Source organism: Callospermophilus lateralis, chromosome 11 (genome assembly GCF_048772815.1).
Source record: "Callospermophilus lateralis isolate mCalLat2 chromosome 11, mCalLat2.hap1, whole genome shotgun sequence".
Classification (NCBI taxonomy): domain Eukaryota; kingdom Metazoa; phylum Chordata; class Mammalia; order Rodentia; family Sciuridae; genus Callospermophilus; species Callospermophilus lateralis.
In genome coordinates this window covers 849865-869872 of record NC_135315.1, presented here as the reverse complement: position 1 = coordinate 869872, position 20008 = coordinate 849865, and the positions used below count along the sequence as shown (strand labels likewise).

At 56.2% G+C, this 20008-nt stretch overlaps 1 protein-coding gene across 4 annotated transcripts in view; it reads right to left on the bottom strand.

The window, feature by feature from the left end:
* Window positions 1-20008, bottom strand: part of Ccdc57 (coiled-coil domain containing 57) — an 82574-nt gene that overhangs the window by 30397 nt on the left and 32169 nt on the right. For 3 of the 4 annotated variants that reach the window (XM_076870931.2, XM_076870932.2, XM_076870933.2), the window contains 6 exons: window positions 15815-16031; window positions 14900-15253; window positions 13040-13149; window positions 11159-11335; window positions 5708-5921; window positions 756-877 (listed from right to left, as the gene is read on the bottom strand). In XM_076870931.2, coding sequence (XP_076727046.2) covers window positions 756-877; window positions 5708-5921; window positions 11159-11335; window positions 13040-13149; window positions 14900-15253; window positions 15815-16031 — 1194 coding nt within the window. The remainder of the gene's footprint in view (window positions 1-755; window positions 878-5707; window positions 5922-11158; window positions 11336-13039; window positions 13150-14899; window positions 15254-15814; window positions 16032-20008) is intronic. The other variant, XM_076870934.2, reaches the window with a different exon arrangement.

Here is a 20008-nt window from a genome sequence, read left to right as displayed (position 1 = left end):
TCATGGTACTGCAAAAAGGGGAAATAAAAAGGAGGGTAATTATTTACAGGGTACTATGATAGTTAACAAAATAAAACGCCCGGAAAAAATGGTGACTATCTGCCTTCACTCGAATAGAAACAAACCTTCCAAGTTGAAAAACAGCTAAATACACCGTTAGACTGTGAGTTCATTAGATTGAAAAAACGTTTTCAAGTTATTTAAGGATTTTTTTTTTTTTCTAAACTGGGGCTTGAACCCAGGGTGCTCTACCACTGAGCCACACCCCCAGTCTTTTCTACTTTTTGTTTGGAGAACAGGGCCTTGCTAAATGGCCCAGGCTGGTCTTGAACTTTTGATTTTCCTGCCTAAGACTCCAGAGTCACTGGGATTACAGGTATGCCCCAAAGTGTCTGGTTTATCTGAGGATTTTTTTTAAAAAGGAAATTAAAAAACAAATGACAAATTTGGAAAGAGTTGTAACAGACAAGCAACAATTGCCTTAATATATAAAGAAGTCTTACAAACCAACAAGAATAAACACACCAGTAGAAAAATTCAAACATGCATAAATAGCTCAGAAGAAATATAAAGGCCAATAAATGTTAGAGACATTGAATGCCGCTAAAAACGTAAGAACATTTCCCAGCTCTAAAGACATACATATTTTTTGACTTATGTCGACATGCCTTTGGCAGCCGTGTGTGCCTGCTGGGAACAGAGGGTTCTCATGTCCCACTTGGTCCTCCAGCAGGCAGCAGGACTGGAAGAGTTACCTGAAAGGTGGCGTGGGTCTTCACCTGTCCCAGAGGTGGGCTGTGGTCCCAAAGCGCCTCCGGCGCCTTGCCCTGGTCCTGGGCCTGGGGGGTGGGAGGCCGGGGAGGACAGGGCAGGCTCCCTGGAAACGAGACAGGAAGGTCTGTGCTGTGTGCTTCAGTCACTCCTGGATGGCCTTCCTGCTGACCACAGACACTCAAGGACAGCACGCTCCTCTTCAAAGCCAAGTCACCTCTACACCAGAGAACCTGGGCAGGGGCCAGTGTGACTGTCACACACAGCCCCCGGCGGGCTCCCTCCGGGCAGCAGAGCCGACTGGGCCTGTTAACAGCACCAAAGGCAGACCTGCTCTGCAGCACGCAGGGAGAGCGGAAGGGCCGCTGTGCACCTGTGGGCCCAGCCGCGTGGGTGGCTGAGGCAGGAGGACCGTGGAGCCCCCAGTTCAGGGCCAGTTTGGGCAACACCGCACAACTCTGTCAAAAAAGCAGCAGCAGCAAAAGTGTGAAATACATGCTTAAGGACAGCTGTGGCAAGTGTTTGAGCATCCCACCTGCCCGGATCCTGGCACAACATGAACATCTTTCCATGAACTGATATCTCCGAGAGGTTTCTTTAAGCTGACATACTGCATAATTTCTATTGAAATGACATTTCTAGAGCAAGGAATCAATTCAGGACTCCAAGAAGTTCTTGTTCTTATTTTTATTGCGGGGCGGGGGGAGAATCATAATCACAGCTATTTATCATATTGGAAACTAGAGCAGGCGGATTTTTTAAAAAACTTTTACAGTACTGGGGACTAAACTCAGGGGTGCTATATCACTGGATCAAGTCGCTAAGCCTGGCCTTGAACTTAAGGTCCTCCTCTTCAGCTTTGCTTTTCACCTGTCTCGACTGGGCAGAAACAACACTTTCTATGCTGCTTAGTCATTGTGAGGCTGTGGTCAGAGGCATTTTGATTCACTGCCATGAGCATCTCTAGACACCTGCAGGAGACGGCACCTGTGGGCCAAGGGAGAAGAGCTCACGGATGCGTGGCCCGTCTGTTGGCTGGACCTGAGATGGAGGCTGTGCACATGGCCATGGAGGTGTGCGAGCAGGCATGCACACGCACCTGGGTGCACGGGCCAGGGCACAGTCAAAGGACAGAAGTGCTGAGCCTTTTCACAAAAGTGTGAACTAACTCTAATTAGCAATTTTTGTTTTTCTGTGTACTTTTCAGCACTGTTTAGAAAAATCAATGGTTTTATGGCACTGGGGATTAAACCCAGGGGTGCTCTACCACAAAGCCATATCCCAGCCTTTTTTATTTGTATTTATTTTTGTACGTGGTGCTGAGACTTGAATCCGGTGCCTACGTACGCTAGGCAAGCGCTCCCCACTGAGCCATGACCCCAGCCCTCTTTACTGTGAGACAGGGTCAGGCTGAATTGCCCAGGCTTGAACTGGACCCTGCTGCTTCACTGTTTTAAACCTTTACAATGAGAAATCATCCTTTTTTTGATGAGAAAATTAAAGTCTTTTTGGCCTGACGGGGTGGACTGGGCAGCGTGAGCTCCACAGAGTGGGCAAGGCTCTCGGGTTGAAGGCGCACTGCAGCCAGCCCACTCCTGCGGGTAGGCTGGCGGGGCCGCTCCAAGGCAGGGGCTGCAGGTCACATGTGGGGGCCACCAGGGAGGTGGCTGGGGTGCCTGCGGACAGCTGCCGACAGCAGGCGTGCTCGGCTGCGGGCAGGACAGGTCTCATTCTGAAAGCTGTGAACAATGGCCAGGAATTTGTCACAGCTGGTCACTCCATTCCACATAATGACTGTGGCCCCACGGCGTAGGAACCAGTGGAGATGCAGAGACCAGCCTCGCCCAGCCCTGCTGCCAGGACCAGGCGCTGGGCTGGGGGGCAAGGGGCATGGGATGAGCAGAGTCAAACGTCCTCTGTTCTCTGACTACTGTCTCCCTCCAAACCCAAGAACTGGCCACTCCTGCCCAGCCCTCCCGTGGCTCCTGTGTGCCCATGGACCCTGACACGCCGTCCCCGGTTCTGACACACAGGCCTGCCTGCGCAGAGACATGCTGCCTGAAGGTAGCAGTGCGGAGGAGGAGCTGCGGGGAGGAGGGGCAGGGGCGGTGCCTGGTGGGAAGGGGCCTTGCAGGGCCTGCAGACGCCTGGGGCAGGGGTTCCGGTGAGCACACAGCCCTCCCTCCTCCCCAGGCAGCAGCGCGGGAGGGAGCTGGGGTCCTGAACTGCCTCTGGAAAGGCCTCTCCCTTGGGACCCCCCCCAGCGCCTCCTGGTGCTGGGGATGGGCCAGGCCTCAGGTGCTGGTGAGTGCTGACCTGAGCTACAGGCCAGCCTCAGCCTTCTAATCTGAGAAGCAAGGGAATGGCACTCCTGGGCTCCAGCAGGCGGAGCCCTCCTCCTCAGCCACAGGGACCCTTTTAGGTCAGGTGTGGGAGTGTTCCCAGTCTGGGATTCTCTGATGCCTCTTCCTTAGAGACACTCAGATGGAATGGCCCCTGGCCTGTGGACACTGGCTTTCCCGTGAGTGGCGGTTCTCAAATGAGCTTCTCCTGTTGCAGAGAGAAACCAGTTAGTGTGCTCCCAGCCCGGGGGGGCGGGGGGCCCAGTTTGAGCCGAGTGCCCTCACAGCACTTGCTGAAGTGAATTCCGGCTCATTAAACACGAGAAGAGAAACAACGCAGGGAGAGGCTCACAGGTGACGCAGGGAGCCACAGCCCAGAAGGAAGGGAAGGAGCACAGGCTGTGGGCGCTGCCTGCCGCAGCTCTCCAAGTCCTGAGGGTGGGGTGGTCTTCCAGTGGAGCGAGAACGGCCAAACTGAACCACCACCGAAGAAAACAAGAAGCCACACGCGGGCACGGTCCAGAGGCAGAGGCCAGCAGCCCACGGAGGAGGCGCAGAGGTGTGCGCTGCCCTGGGCTCTGCAGCGGGAGCAGACCATGGCTCCCCTCAGCCTTTCATGCAGACTCTGGTTCCAGGCAGGGACTGCACCATGGGATGTGGGCAGGCTGGTGGGCGGACGGAGAGCAGAACAGGGAGTTGCTCAGACACAGGCTGGAAGGCTCAGCGGGCTGTAGGAAGCCACGAGGGCAGGAAGACAGACTCACTGGAAGGGATGGTCAGAGGGAGAAGGGGGCATGGCTCTCAACAAAGACAATGTGGCCCAGCTGGCAGAGGCTGGCGCAGAGGCCAGGGCGAGGGGCATCACGCCTGACGGGGGAGCGCCGTCTCAGTTCAGAAGAGGACAGCCCAGAACGGAGTTGAGAAAGAGGCGAGGGGGCACCGACTGGTCAACCCTCTGCTCCCAACGGTGACAGACAGGAGGAGCCAGGGTGCGTCCACCCTGCAAGCCCTCAGGAGGCAAGTCTGAGGCCAGGCCGGCAAACTGACAAAATCTCCCTCGAGATACAATGAAAAGGGGCTGGGAGGCAGCGCAGGTCAAGTGCTCCGCGGGCCTGCGGGAGGCCTGGGTTCCATCCCCGCAGGCCAAAGAGGAGCCAGTCTGTGTGAACTGCAGGAAGTGCCCCTGAGGAGAAGGCCTTGGTGTCAGGGAGAGCCTTCTGCCCACACTGTCCCCAGCCTACTGCCTGCACTCCTAGGCGCCCCAAGGGAGCAGTGAGGTGGACAACGGTCAGTGTCCACCAGTCCACACACCAACACCTCCCAACACCTGCCGCTCAGGTCTTGACTGCTCCTCTTTCAGGGGCTGGTTCTCAGGACAAAGCCACTGCCATAATGACTTTCAAATACCCCAAAGGGGAAGGCGGACCTGGTCTCAGAACACTGGGCTGGCCCCCCAGTGTGAACGCCCCTGCTCCACTCAGACCCCTCCAGGAGCCCAGGCTCCCTGGAGCTCTGCGGCCCCAGGTTCTTCAGAAGGACGTGCTGAGACCTGCAGCCAGCCCCAGGCAGAGCCTGGAGGACGAGGCACAGCACCCTGACCCCTTCCCTCGGATGGTGCCCGTCTTCCTACCTTCCTTCCTCTCTCCCTCCCACTGTGGTGCTGGAGGCTGAGCCCAGGGCCTCAGGGACACTAGGCAAGTTCTCTGCCACTCGGCTGCGCCCCAGCCCGGTGCTGCCATCTGAAGAGCTCTCCAACTGGGGCAGGCGAAGTGCCCCTCCTGCTGGACCCTTTACCGTGCTTGTGGCTCCCAGGTTTTGGGGGGGGGCATTTGTATTGGGGATTGAACCCGGGCACTTCACCACTTCACCACGTCCCCAGCCCTTTTCATTATTCTAAGGCTGGGCATCGCTGAGTTGTTGAGGCTGGCTTCGAACTTGGGATCCTCCTGCCTTGGCCTCCTGAATTCCCAGGCCACCATGCCCCACTGCCTGGAGTTTCATGTCTGCAGCAGGTTTACTGTCAACCTCGTCCCGGCCCCAGCTGCTCGTAGTGTTCAGGCAATGGATAGAAGGCATGGCCAGATGGTGGACGCTCCAGAGCTCGCCTTTGGGGCCATCACAGATGCTTAAAGCTTGACAACTGTCATCTTGCTGGAATGCGCACCAGGGCAGTGGGCAGGTGAGTGAGGAGGCTGCAGCGGGCACTGAGCTGCACCCTCTCTGCAGCCCTTGAGGACAGTGGTGAGCCCGCACAGGGCGACTCCCACTCAGGCCGGGAGACCCTGGACTGGGACTCTGCTTCTCCCGGCCCTCTGGCCCTCTGCGGCAGCCGGCCTCGTGCCACCGATGCGTGTCAGAGTCCTGTAGTCCCAGCCTCCCGGCCTTCCCTCCACCAGGGATCTGCTGCCGGGCCATTCCTGAGGGGGGCCACGAGCCCCACCCCTGGACGGTCCTGCCGACTGCTCCACTCTGTGGTCCTCTCCCTCCCCGCCAGGCCCAGGCCAGGCCCCCTGCTGACCCCAGGCTCCCGACAGGTGTGCAGGGAGTGGTCCTGGCAGTCCTCGCCCTGGCCAGTCCTGTTCCCAGGGACTCACCTTTGGGGTGTCCCTGCTCTGCCCGGAGCCGGTTCCCCATCTCCATGAGCTGCTCCTTCTCCAGCCGGAGGCGCAGGATCTTCTTAGCTGCTGCCTTCAGTTTCCTCTGCAGATGGGGCACGGATAAGGTCTGTGGAGGCTGTGCCCCCAGCTGGGGGTGCCTGGGGGACTCCCCCTGGTCCTTCGTCCCCACGGGTCTCTCATCTGCACGGCCCTGTAAATAAAACCCACACCCTGTAAGACCCCAGACCACAGGGGCCTGCATGGAGGAGGACGAGGGGCCAGGTGCAGGTGGCCCTGCCAGAATGGGCACTGCTGCCTGGCTGGCTGGTGGCCGCTCCCTGCGCTCAGCCTGGCCTGGGAGAGTGCAGTGCTCCAGGGCCCCTCCCCCCAGGTCAGCGCACCACAGGCCCTCCTCTCCAGGCTGCGGCCTGCCCAGGTCTCTAGTCCTTTTTCTGCTGGCCACAGGCCTTGGCAACCTCCAACTCAGAGTCTCTGAGAGTTCCTCCCCCACAGCCCTGTAGGGCGTGGCCCTTGTGTCCTTGAGAGGGGACAATGAGAACTCATACACCCAACCAGCACAGTGGCAAGCCCCCATACCCAAGAGGACTGCACCCTGTGTGGGCGCTGCTTCTCCATCTGTAACAAGGACTGCAGACTCCTCCCTCGGGCCTGCGAATGTCCAGTGGGCAACTAAAAGCCTCCCATTGATCTGTCTCCTTTGCTGAGTCACCTCAGGTTCCCAGGGAAACAAACACCCTGTGTGAGTCGACTACCCCAGACAATAGCAGGTTTCTGATGGACAAGGCCCCACCTGACCGACCCTGAGGCAGTGGCCCCAGACCACAGCTGACCAGGACAGCCTGACCATGTGCGGGCCTGGCCAGCTACTGGGTAGCTAGTTTCAGCACCTGGAAACAGGGTGGAGGGTGGTCCCTGGACTTTGCAGGTGGCTGCACCCACCAGAGCGCCTTTCCTGCTTTTCAGCATCTTTCTCCCTTGGTCGGGGGAGTGGCCAGAGCGAGCCTCTGGCCGAGGGCTGCAGTACCAGGCTGCTTCTCACCCTCCTGTCCTGCCCCAGCGGCAGCCCTGGGCCTGCACTAGCTGCTTCTCCTCCCCCTGGGCTCACCCTCTGGACACCACAGACCAGCTGTGGTCCCTCTGTGCTCAAGAGGCCAGGAGGAGAAAGCCAAGGGGCCCAAGGGGAGGAGGCTGATGTGGGGACCTGGAGCCTGGGCCAGGCCTGGATGGGATCCTCTAGGAGGCACCAAGTGGCTTACTGCCCAGCCTGGACATGGGGCCCACCACACATGGCCATGTGCAAGTACAGGTGCAGCACAAGGGGGTGTTTAGGGTAAGACCAGGGCACAGGAGAAACCAATGACCCCCCGGGCCCTGGCACTTGTGAGAGAAGCCAGGTTGCTCCCGTTTTGGCCGCAGGAGCCCGAGTCCCTGGAACAGTCCTGAGTGCCCTGTCCTGGCCAGCTTCCCAGGACTGGAAGGCACCCAAGCCCTCCAGGTACTGCTGTTCCACAGGTGCCCAGGGAGCCGTGGGGCACTGTGTACCAGCACCTCCAGCATATGCTGCAGGCCACGAGGGACCTAGGGGTCATGGAATGACACAGCAAAGAGCCACGTCTGCCTTTCTCTTGAACAAGGAAAGTCCTGTGGCTCCGAGGTCTGAGGCCAGGCCAGGTGAGGGCTGCACCCAGGAGGGGTGCGGCAGGCAGGAGTACCCCAGACCCCTGGCATTCTCTCCGGTGTGTGTGACTGGTGCCTCTGACCCCTCTGCAGGTGTGGCCTTCTCAGGATGCGGGGACCCATCCTGTTTCAAGGCTGGCTCTGTGGGTGCCTCTGCTCTGCAGCCGCCTTCACGGAGGAGGCAGACTCCAGAGGCTGGCGGGCCTGTTCTCAGGGACCTGCGCACGCGGGCGAGCGCTCTGCTGTGGAGCCGCACTCCCCGTCCTTTCATTTTAATTTACTTATTTTTTAAATATTTTGTTTTAGTGGTAGGTGAACACAATACCTTTGTTTTATTTTTATGTGGCACTGAGGATCAAACTCAGCGCCTCACATGTGCTAGGTGAGCGCTCTACTGCTGAGCCACAACCCCAGTCCTCATTTTTATTTTTGGGACAGGGTCTCATTAAGTTGCGCAGGCTAACCTTGAACTTGAGATCTTCCTGCCTCAGCCTCCAGAGTTCTGGGAATATGGGTGTGCCCCACTGCACCTGGCTTCAGACATCTAGAGTTTGAGGGAAAATTTGCTCTCCAAATGCAGGCCCCTTGACCCAGAGATGGCATCCATGTGACCCAGCAGCCTGGTGGTGCCCTGGCCCTTCAGTTGTCATAAGTGCACAGCAGAGAGGAATGGCCCCAGCCGTGTCCCTGTTCCAGGCTCAACACTGACCTCGGAGATGTAGAGTGGACCTCCCTGGGTCAGCTGCTGGTAAAATTTTGTCTGCTATGTTTATTTTGACCAGGTTTGGTGGCACACATCCATAATCCTGGCAGCTTAGGAGGCTGCGGCAGGAGGACTGCAAATTCAAAATCATTCCCACGATTAAGTTGGGCCCTAAGCAACTTAGCAAGACCCTGTCTCTAACAAAAACAAACAAACAAATAAACAAGGGATGCAGTTCAGTGTTTAAGCAATCCTGGGTTCAATCCCTGCTGAGGGGAAAAGAAAAAATTTATTTTGATGACTCTGTGAAGTCTTTCCCCAAAATAAAGGTCACATAACCTGAGACATATTCAGGGGACTTTTTTTTTTAACAGGTACAGTGCCAGTCCCACCCCTGTGCTCACCCCAGGGTGGGGATGCTGCCCTGCCTGGGTACTGACGTCAGCATCTTGGGAGGAAATGGAAGTGTCTGGCCACTGAGACGACTCAATGGCCTCCTCCAGACACTGACCGAGCAGGCCCCAGGAAGCACCAGCAGGCAGACCAGCAGGCCCTTCCCCCAGGGGCCAGCTGTGGCAGGGCCTTCAAGCCGGCTGCTTACCAGAGCCTCCAGGTGGCCAACACCGCCCCCCAGTGGACCAAGGGACAGACCCTGGAGCTGCCCTGGAAACCCGAACAGGGCGGGACAGCCTGTGGCAGGAAGCAAGCCGACTGGAGTCCTAGGGTTGGCCAGCGAGCAGAATGCCCCTCTGTGCAGGTCCCTGTGGGCAGAAGGCAGGGCCTCAGGGCCTAGGGGGGAGAAGTGTGGCCAGCTTGAGACCCCTCGCGCCGCGGCTGGCGGGAACCTGCCTTGGAGAGAGGAGCTGCAAGAACAGCCGCCCCCCCCCCCCGCCCCCGCGGGTGGCGGCTGCCCTAACCCTAACCCTAACCCTCCACGTGAGCCTCCCACCCCAGCCCTCTGAGAGCACGCGGAGCCCTCGCACCACCCCACGCGGGGCCTTCAGCCCCTGCTCTCTGCTGGGGACAGGGACGAGTGACTCCACCCGGTGTTCCCACTTGATTCTCCTGTCTGGGACCCAGAACACACGCAGCGTGGGAGGGCTGGCCCCTGGTGGCACTGACACCTGGGGTGCAGGCCATCCCTCCCCGAGTGCCCAGGACACCTGGTGCCTAGGCTCCGCTGTGATCCCAGGGCGTCCTGCCTGAGGTGGGAGGTGCTGTGTGCCGACCCTGGGGAGGCTGTGTCAAGCGGGGGCCCCTGAGGCCTCTCCCCTGGAGACGCCTCCTGTCCCTGGCCTCCCAGTGGGCTTGGCCTCCCGCTGGTTCACCCGGCTGCGGGGTCCTTCACGTTTGCTGGTGACGTTCTGATTTGAGGTGCCAGCTCCTCTCTCATTACGCACCTGTTCGCCTGCCCCGTGTGGCCCGGTGACTGCCTGCTGATTCAGTGAACTGTAGTCTGTCCTGTCATTATGGGGCCAGACGTGGCAGGAAGCCCCCTGCCTCAGTCTGGGGTGGGTGCCAGTGGGCACTGTCCCTGCAGCCTGGGTCCTGGGAGCAGGGGCCCCTCCCACTGCTCCTCTGCATGATGGAGGTGACTCCAGCCCTGTGTGGCGCCCAGGAACTAACTGCCTTCCTGCCTCCCCTCTCCTGGCAACGGGAGCCTGGTACCCAGGTGCTGCGCTGGTCACCGTGCTTCCTAAGCCTTCCGTTGTCACACAGGGTCTGCCTGCACGGCTATGTGCACGACTCTGAGGCCACCTGCCCTGGGAGAGCAGGGCAGGGCCTTCCAGCCCGCTGCCACCATGGATCAGTGCCTTGGCTCTCAGTTCAGCTTCTGCGTGTGCTTTCTGCCCCTCTGTGCTGGGCCGACAGGAAGGAGGAGCAGGTATAAAGGCTGCTAAGGCCTGGCTGCAGGCGCTGTCCTGGGAGGGGCTGGGGCAGGCTGGGGCAAAGGCCCGAAGTGCCCGGCGGCTGGGAGTCAACCTGGTGTTGCTGCTCTGTGGAGGCAGGGATGCCAGGCAGGGCTGGGCGCTGGGGCTGGGCACTGGGCGCCCTGCTGGGCTGCTCCGGGCCATTCCTAGGCAGCCCCTGCCGGAGGCCCTGGGGCTGCTCTTCCTCTTGGGTCCCTGGTGCTGAGGGGACACCTCCACTATCTTCACCTCCTCTGCTTCTACCAGAAGACTCTGAGTACCTTCCAGACACTACTTCATGTCCCTAAAACCTCTGTTGATTGACAGGTCACCTTTGATTACCACAGGCCATGCAGGTCACTAAAGATGACCACAAGTCACCACCACAGTCGCAGCAGATAACTGACCAGATTTTGGGGGCAGTACTGGGGACTGAACGTAGGGATATCTACAACTGAGCAATATCCCCAGTCTTTAATTTTTTTTTTTTTTTAAATTTTGAGACAGGGTCTTGCTAAATTGACCAGGGTTACCCCAAACTCACGATCCTCCTGCCCAGCCTTCCAAGTAGCTGGGATTACAGGTGTGTGTCATCGTGCCTGGCCACTGAAGGTCACAAGTCATTGCAGGTCACTGTGGGGCAGCACTGCAGGTTACTGGCAGGGCCTGAGGCCACCTGAGGAGGCTGGACTGTCTGGCCTTCCCCACTTCCCTCGTAGCTCTAGGTCAGGAAAAGGGCCTGCCTGTCACTGCTAAGCCAGAGTCAGGACCCAAGGTCCCCTGTAAGGCTGACCCATCACAGGCTGGGCAGGCACCTGGTACCACCAAAGCTCTAGAGGCTATGGTGAGTGCCTCAGAGGCCTCCCGCCATGGGCAGGGCCGAGCCAGTCCACGCAACACACGCCTCTCAGCAGACAGCCCAGGGCTGTCAGAGGCAGCGGGCAGCTCTCTGTGGGAGGGGTGTGGGCTGTGCCGCGGTCGCACTGCAGCTAGTCAGAGAGGACCAGAGGCAGGAGCAGTTCGCAGAGGGAGGAGGAGGAGGAGAAGGTGGAGGGCCGAGCACCCGCAGGGAAGGGCTCCCTTGGCAGCAGGGCAGGAGGGGCGCGGGCAGCTGGCGGGAGGCCAAGAGGGACCCACCTCTCTCCTGAGCTGCTTCCTGCCTAGAGGCTGCTGTCCTTCCTGCTGGGCTGTCCCCAGATGCTCCTCCAGCTCAGCCACCTGCTTCTGCAGCTCCAGCACCTCCACATGCACCTGGTCCACCTCACGGGGAAGCTCGAGGTGGAGGGTGTCCAGCTCCAGGGGCTTCTGCTGCACCTAGAAGGCCATTTCACAAAGCCATGTGAGGAACAAGGCAGGGGGTGCCGGGGCCGGAGGAGGCAGGAAGAAGGACCCTCCGAGGCAGCGGGGGAAAGTGGGGACCATCATGTAAGAGAAATAAGCCCATCCCAAAAAACCAAAGGCCGGTGCTCTCCTGCTATGTGGATGTGACCCACGGTAAGCGGGTGGGAAGAACAGAAGTTCACTGGACCAGACGGGGAAGGAAGAGAAGGCAGGGGAGGGAATGGGAAGACAGTGGGTGAACTGGACATGGCTCCCTGCAACTCCACACAGCCACAGAACGGGAAGCCATAGTCCACGTGTGTGAGACACGTCAAAAGACCCTCTGCTCTCACGGACAACTAAAAAGAGCAATTTTAAAAAGGCAGCAGGGGAGCAGAGAGGAGCGACGAGTTTCTCTGCAGGCGGACACGATCACCAGCGAGCCTGCCCTGCGCTGGCCCCAGGGCTGCTGGGGAGAGTCTGTGTGGTGAGGCACTGGAACCCCCTCCCAGTCCCCGTCCCAGGGAGAAACAAACACCTCTACAAAACTGCGAGCAGCTGCGAGGAGCGGGCCCCCACAGTCAGTCAAGCAGCAGAGGTAGCGGAAGGTTCAAACAAAGTCAGAGGCACAGCAAGAGCTGCGGTGTCACAGGCTGGCGGACCTCCTGGACCTGATCGGAACTAGCCCGTTCCTGCTTTGGACACCACGAGAGGTGAAGACAGAGTAGGGAGAGGCAGCAGACGTGTCTCTGTGGGGCTCTGACCTCTCGACAGTGAGGACGAATAACCCAGTTAATAACAGCCACGGACCTAAACAGACACTTCTCCACTGAAGGTGCACAAGTGGCCAGGGACCCCATGAAGAGGTGGTCAGCATCATCATCACCAGGAAAATGTGACTGACCACCTCACCAGACGCCACTTCACACCCACCAGGTGACTGGAGTGAAAGACAGAGAACAGCTTCACTGCTGGGCTGGACTGTGTGGGGCAAGGGTGGGGTCCTGCGAGTGTGAGCATGGAGCTGCCCCAGACCCCACTGCTCCGTCAGGCATGCCCCCGCCCCAAATGCTCGTCCCCAGAGAAACCCACACGCGACCAACGTGGCAGCACTACTCAGGCCTCTGCTGACCAGAGGTGGACAGGAGGTGACGCACCACACCACGAGTGGACACAGTGGGGGAGGAAGGAGGCGCTGGCCTGAGCCTCGGGCAGGTGGCCTTGAGGACCCTGTGGTGAGTGTGCAAAGCAGGACCACAGTGCCCTCACCCAGGGCCACCCACACAGGGCCCGCGCGTCCCTCTGGCCGCACTGCCGAGACCTCTTCTCCCCTCTCCCGGCTCTTGCTTTTTTTTGGCTCTGGTATGGAGTCCAGGGCTGCTGTGCCACTGAGCTACGTCCCCAGACCTTTTCATTTTTTGTTTTGAGATAGGGTTTCACTAGGTGGCTGAGGCTGGCCTGGAATTGCGATCCTCCTGCCTCAGCCTCCCCGGTTGCTGGGATCACAGGCCTGTGCCACCACACCTGGGCACCTTCCACAGCCACACACGAGATAAGCCACTGCTGCTCACCACAGCCCTTTGCTGAGAAGGAAACAGGCACAGAAAGGGCAGGTGGACTTCCAGGTCGGCAGGCCTGCACCCCCGGATGGCTCTCTCGTAGGAAGGCTGCACTGCCGTGCCTATCAAGGCATCTCACCTTCTTTCTGAGATGTGTCACCAGCAAGTTCAAGAGATGCACTCTGTCTCTGAGCTTCCTGAGAGCCAGTGCCAATCCAGTGGAGGCCTGACCACCTGTGACAGCTTCTCCTGCAGAGAAGAGCAGCTTCTGTGAGGCCACCACCTCTCACAGAGGCCAGGGAGGCTGCTGATTGGACTCAGGGAGAGGAGGCCCTTCCCTGCAGTGAGGGGTCTGAGTCCCTGCAAGGAGCAGAGATGTGCTGTGCGTCAAGGAGAGTCCTCACGTAAAGGGCAGGGGCCTCTGCAGGACAGACACACCTCACCACGTAGCACCTGAGGCCAGCGGCTGCTTCTTCTCCTAGATGGAGGAATGCTTATTTGGGAATTAAGCAAAAAGATGCCCCGCGACACATGGTCCAAGAAGACATGACGTAGGAGTGGTGGCGCAGGCCAAGGCAGGACACAAGTTTGAGGCAAAAAAAAAAATGAGAAAGAAAGGACAGGGGATGCCTCCAGTGGCAGAAGGCCCCGGACAACCAATGGGCAGATCCAGGGTAGCAACTCTCAGAAGGACGGACCCTGAGAACCAGAGCCATCGGGCGGCAGGCTGTGTGAGGAGGTGAGTGTGGGCCGCCGGCCCACCACTGGGCGTGACCAACAGCGGGGCCAGGACACGAGCAGCCCCTACTAAGGGCTGTCCCTGGGGAGGGGCTGCGGGCACCCAGGAGGACTCCCAGGAGTCCCTGCCCTTTCTTCTCCCTCTACCTCCTGGCTCAGGTGTCAGAGGAGCCTGCACCCCAGAAACACCAATGAGCTATGAACAAGGACAAGAGGCTCAAGGGAAGCCTGCTCCCAGAGCCCCAGGACCGGGGAGCCCCAGGACCACAGGAGCCCCATACTGGGGGAGCACCAGGATCACAGGAGCCCCAGGATCAGGGGAGCCCCAGGACCACAGGAGCCCCAGGACCAGGGGGAGCCCCAGGACCACAGGAGCCCCATACCGGGGGAGCACCAGGATCACAGGAGCCCCAGGATCAGGGGAGCCCCAGGACCACAGGAGCCCCAGGACCAGGGGGAGCCCCAGGACCAGGGGGAGCCCCAGGACCTGGGGAGCACCAGGACCGGGGGAGCCCCAGGACCAGGGGAGCACCAGGATCAGGGGAGCCCCAGGACCAGTGGGAGCCCCAGGACCAGCGGGAGCCCCAGGATCAGGGGAGCCCCAGGACCGGGGGAGCCTCACGACCGGGGGAGCCCCAGGACCAGCGGGAGCCCCAGGACCAGGGGAGCCCCAGGACCGGGGGAGCCCCAGGACCAGGGGGAGCCCCAGGACCAGCGGGAGCCCCAGGACCAGCGGGAGCCCCAGGACCGGGGGAGCCCCAGGACCGGGGAGCCCCAGGACCAGCATGAGCCACCTGCCCTCCACCGCTCCTACCAGCTGGCTGTGTCCTGCCCTGCACCATGGACAGCACCCTTCTGGGGAGAGGATATGGGTTTCCACCAAGGAGGCCAGCTAGAACCAAGATAGCAACCGGCCAAGTCCCTCATCCAGTAAGCACTGCCCAGGACTGAGGCCCCAGCTGGTGGCGGGTCTGCAAGTGGGCGAGCGCTCCTGGAGGACTGAGGCACTGTGGTCAGCACAGAGACCTTGGGAAACAGCTGGCTGTGTGGACTACACAGGAAGCCAGAAGGAGCCGGGCGGGGCATGTGCACCACACAACGCCAAGCTGAGAAGGGGAAGGGGTCAGCGGCAGCTAGCAGGGGCAAGGCTCCTGGATCTGGACCCCCACGGTTGCACCTGCATTTGGAGGACTTCCCGTGGGGGTCATTTCCACTTCACTGGGGCAGACAGCCTATGACGCAGCCACCCAGGGACCCTCACCAGTCTCTGTGAAGGTGGGGGCACTGGGGTGCAGCTCGGGAGGCCCCGGCAGGCCGGCCAGCTCTCCTTCCAGGGCGCTGGGGTGCAGCTTGGCGTCCCCCGAGGATGTCTCTGGAGGCCCTGGCAGGCCGGCCAGCTCTCCTCCCAGGGTGCTGGGGTGCAGCTTGGTGTCCCCCGAGGATGTCTCTGGAGGCTCCGGCAGGCCGGCCAGCTCTCCTCCCAGGGTGCTGGGGTGCAGCTTGGCGTCCCCCGAGGATGTCTCTGGAGGCCCCGGCGAGCCGGCCAGCTCTCCTTCCAGGGCCCTGAGCTTGTGCTTCAAGTTCTGCACTTCTGCTGCCAAGGCCAGAACGTAACCTGCCCCAAAACACCAGCAAACGTCCTCTGCCCACTAGGGCCTTCTCTCCCCTCCTCCCCCAGAGGGCACATGGAGAGACCCGCCAGCCTCCCCGTCCTCTGAGCAGGGATCAGAGATGGGGACAGATTCTACCGGCCTTTTCCCACAGGCCTCTGTGACAACAAGAAACAGTCCCTACCTCAGGCACTGGTCACACAGCTGCTCTGGTGCCCACTATGAGCCCGGCCCGGGAGGGGCCACCATCTCAGCCCCACCACAGGGTGCTTCTCGGGAGCAGGGCCCTGCCAGGTGGCTCCCACTGCCAGCTACTGGGGACAGCGCAGCGTCCTGCCTGGCCCAGCCTGTTCCAGCTTCTAAGTGCATCAGGCAGGCACCCTGTACATCTCCCTCCCCCACCAAGAAGAAGACTTAGATACAAAGCTCAGGACCGTCTCTTGGGGGAACAGCAGCCTTCCAGCTCTGGGATGATCTGTTGAAGGGCACGTAAACTTGAACAAGACTCGGACACGATCCATCCAAGGCGACCCAGTGGGCAAGTCTGACCCCCCACCTGCACTCACGAGGAGGGGCCGTGTCCCCCGCAGCCTCGGCCTCGGGCAGGTGTGTGCACGCATTCTCTCCCGGCTGTGCAGAAGGAAGAGTCTCCCCACTCAGCGCCTCCATCTCCCTCCTCATCTGAGCCACAGCATTCCGCAAGCTCGTGTTCTGGTCTTGCAGCCGCTGGATTTCACTGGACGGAAAGGCCGAACTGATCTCCCCTCTGTGCTGCCTTGGGAGCTGTCAAACACACACCAGGGAAGAGCGGGCACGGTGACTGCACCTGGGACCCAGAGGCTCATGAGGCCAAGGCAGGAGGAACACAAGTTCAAGGGTAGCCTGGGCACCTTGGAAAGACCCTGTCTCAAAATCAAGAACTAAAAGGGCTCGTGGAGCACCCCTGGGTTGAACTCCCAGCATCACAAAACCACAAACAAAAACAGAAAGAAAAAAAAAACAAATTAAATAAAATTTTAAAAAGGGCTGGGGATAGCTGGGTGGAGTGGCACACACCTGTAATCCCAGTAACTCAGGAGGCTGGGCAGGAGGATCCCAAGTTCAAGGCCAGCTCAGGCCATTTAGCAAAACCCTGTCTCAAGATAAAAACTAGTAACTGGAATCATTCCTTCTCTGTGCTTCCCAGAACAGGGTTTCACTGTTTCTCCTAATTTCTTTCCCTTCTTGCATTACCTGCCCCTGTCTCCAATCACCCCCAAATGTTCTTCTTTTCATCTTAGTTTGTATTTTTTTTCTCTTTTCCGCCTTTGAATTCCTATGTAGTTAAATAGTATTTTGTTATCTTTAATAATCAAATTCTCCATCTATTCGAAAAATCATTATTTCTCCAGTTTTATCCTTGGATTGGAGGAAGTCCAGGGGACACCCTCAGTACGTCTCCCCCTGGGGTTAGCCAGTATCTGGCTCCTCCCTGAAGTGACTGCAGTTGGTCTGGGTCAGCAGCAGAGGCACAGGCTCAGTGGGAGTGTCACATTCACACAGCCTGGGCTCCTAAGAAGGGGCTCACTAGTGTCCCCTCCCCTAAGAAGAGGTAATCGTCCCCACAGACGGGAAGACACACAAACAAGGGAACGGGCCACCCGAGAGAGAGCCCACAACACTTCAACTGCTGCGTCCATAAACACCACCGTGGAGGAAGTTCTGGTAGAATGTTCTATAAGCTAAAAGAGGATTAAGAAATGAAACTAGAGAGACAATGCAGGAAATGAGAGAACATTTCTTTTTCAAAGAGATTCTGAAAAAGAACCAGAGAAATACTGGAAATGAGAGATTCAATAAACCAAATTTAAAATTCAGCTGAAAGCATCACCCACAGATTAGACCACGCTGAAAACAGATTCTCAGGGCTGGGGTTATAGGGCTGGCGTTATAGCTCAGTGGTAGAGCACTTCCCTAGCAGGCGTGAGGCACTGGGTTCGATTCTCAGCACCACAAATAAAGAAATAAATAAAAGTAAAGGTTCATCGACAACTAAAAAATATTTAAAAAAAGAATAACTTAAGAAAAAAGAAAACAGATTCTCAGACCTCAAAGACAAAGAATATAAACTTGATAATTCAGTCAATAAGTAAAAAAAAAGATGTTAGGAAATCATGACTAGAATATTCAAAGAAATCTGGGATAACATTAAGAGGCCAAATATAAGAATCATTGTTGTAGAAGAAGGCACTTGAATAAAACCAAAGGAATGCACAAATTTTTTAATGAAATAATGTCAGAAAAATTTCCAACCCTTATAACAATGAAAATCCAAATATAGGAGGCATTTAGAACCCAAATAGATAAGATCAAAAAAGATCCTGTCCAACCCACATTATAATGACAGTACCTAAACAGAACGAGGATAGAATTCTAAGTTGCAAGAGAGAAATGAAGGTCACTTTTACAGATAAGCCAATTAAACTTGCTGTTGTTCTCTCAGCCAGATTGTAAAAGCCAGAAGTGCTTGGAATCATGTGCACCAAGCCCTGATAAATCACAGGTGCAGACAAGACTGCAGTATCCATTGAAGCTACCCTTCAGAACTCAAGTTGAAATAAAAATCTTCCGTGACAAGCAGAAACCAGAAAGAAATTCATGACCACTAAGCCTGCACTACAGAACGTGCTCAATGAAGAATTTCATACAGATGAAATAAAAATAAACACCAGAGCCAGTGAACGCAGGAGTCCCACGGGAATCATATCAATCAGGGGAGAATCCTCTCTTAATTAAGCATTAGAAATAAGCTGAAATGGCAGGAAATAAAAATCCTCCCTCTATAGTAACACAGAACGTAAATGGTCTAAACTAAAAGACATAGATTGGCACACGGGATTAAAAAACAAGACCCGACCACGTGTTGTTAACAGAGACTCACCTTTCAGGCAAACACATCCATAGGCCGAATGTGAAGAACAGAAAAAGACATGTACCATGCAAATGGAGACTGAAAGCAAGCAGAGATGACTACTCTTATCTCAGACAAGGTAGACCAAGAAACAAAGGCCACCCATACCGGGCAAGGAATCATCCAACAGCAGGATACGACTGCAGATCTCTACACCACGGCTGTCAGTGTATCTGCACACAAGAGTCACACGGACCACAACCGGACGACGCTGGGCGAGTCCAGCAACGCTCTTACCAGTAGATAGGTGATCCAGACATGAACTAACCAAGGCTCTCAGAGATAAAAATATCATTAATCAAGTGAAACTAACAGACATCTATGGAATATTTCATCCATCAACAACCAAATTCACTTTCTTCCCACTAACAAGGAATTTTCTCTAAAATAAACCATATTTTAGGGCACAAAGCAAGTCTAAGAAAATATTTAAAAATAGAGATGATTTCTTACATCCTATCGGCTCATAATAGGATAAAATTAGAAATCAATAACAAGATAAAAAACAGAAACCATTTTTTAAAAACTTTTTTAGTTGTAGATGGACACAAGATCTCTGTTTTTGTTTATTTATTTTTATGTGGTGCTGAGGACCGAGCCCAGGGCCTCACACATGCAAGGCAAGTGCTCTGGGCTACAATCCCAGCCCAGACAGAAGCCATTTTAACCTGTGGAGACTGAGTAAGATGCTTTCCAAGGAGGAATGGGTCCTGTCAGAAATCAAAGGAGAAGTTTAAAAAATTCTCAGAAACAAGTGAGAACAGAGATACATTGTATCAAAACCTCTGAACCCCATGAAGGAGTTGAAGAGGAAAATTCACAGCACTGAGTTCCTACCTACAGAAAGGAAGCTCCCAGGAGCTGGGCTGTGCTCAGGCCCAGCACTCGCCTGGCAGGTGTGAGGCACTGGGTTTGATTCTCAGCACCGCATATGAATAAATGGACAAAATAAAGGCCCAGCAATGTCTAAAAAATATTAAAAAAAGAAAGATCCCAAATAAATAATCTCAAAGTCCCCCAAAAGCAAGAACAAACTAATTCTAAAACCTGTGGAAGATAGAAAATAACTAAGATCAGAGTTGAAATCAATGAAACTGGGATAAAATAAATAAAATAAAAGGATCGGTGTAATGAAGAGTTGGTTCTTTGAAAAGATATATTAAGTTAATAAACTTTTAAAAAAATTTTTTTGTGGTGCTGGGGATTGAACCCAGGGCCTGTGCATGTGAGGCAAACCCTCTGCCCACTGAGCTGTGTCCCCAGCCCAAGACGGATAAACCTTTACCCAAACTGAACAAAGGAAAGACAAAGAAGACCCATTTGTGATCAATGTGTCAAAATACATTCTACTGTCATGAAGACCTAATTAGAACAAATTAAAAAAATAAGACCTAAATCAACAAGATCAGAGATGGAAGAGGCTATATCACCACAGACACTTCTGAAATCCAGAGGATCTTAAGAAAGCTCAAACTCCAATAAATGGGAAAATCTAAACAAATCACTGACAATTTTCTAGACACACATTATCTGCCCAATTGAACCAGGAAGATATAGAAAACCTAAACTGAACAACACCAAGCAATACAATTGACACAGTGATTAAAAGCCTTCTAACAATGAAAAGCCCAAAACCAGATGGATACTCAATCTTTAAAGAACTAACCTCAGTTTATTCTATGAAATAGAAAGGGCGGGAACACTCCCAAATGCATTCTATGAAGCCAATCACCCTGGAACCAAAACCAGACAAAGACACATATCAAAGAAAGAGCGCTCAGACTGCCTCCCCGATAAACAGAGGCAGAAA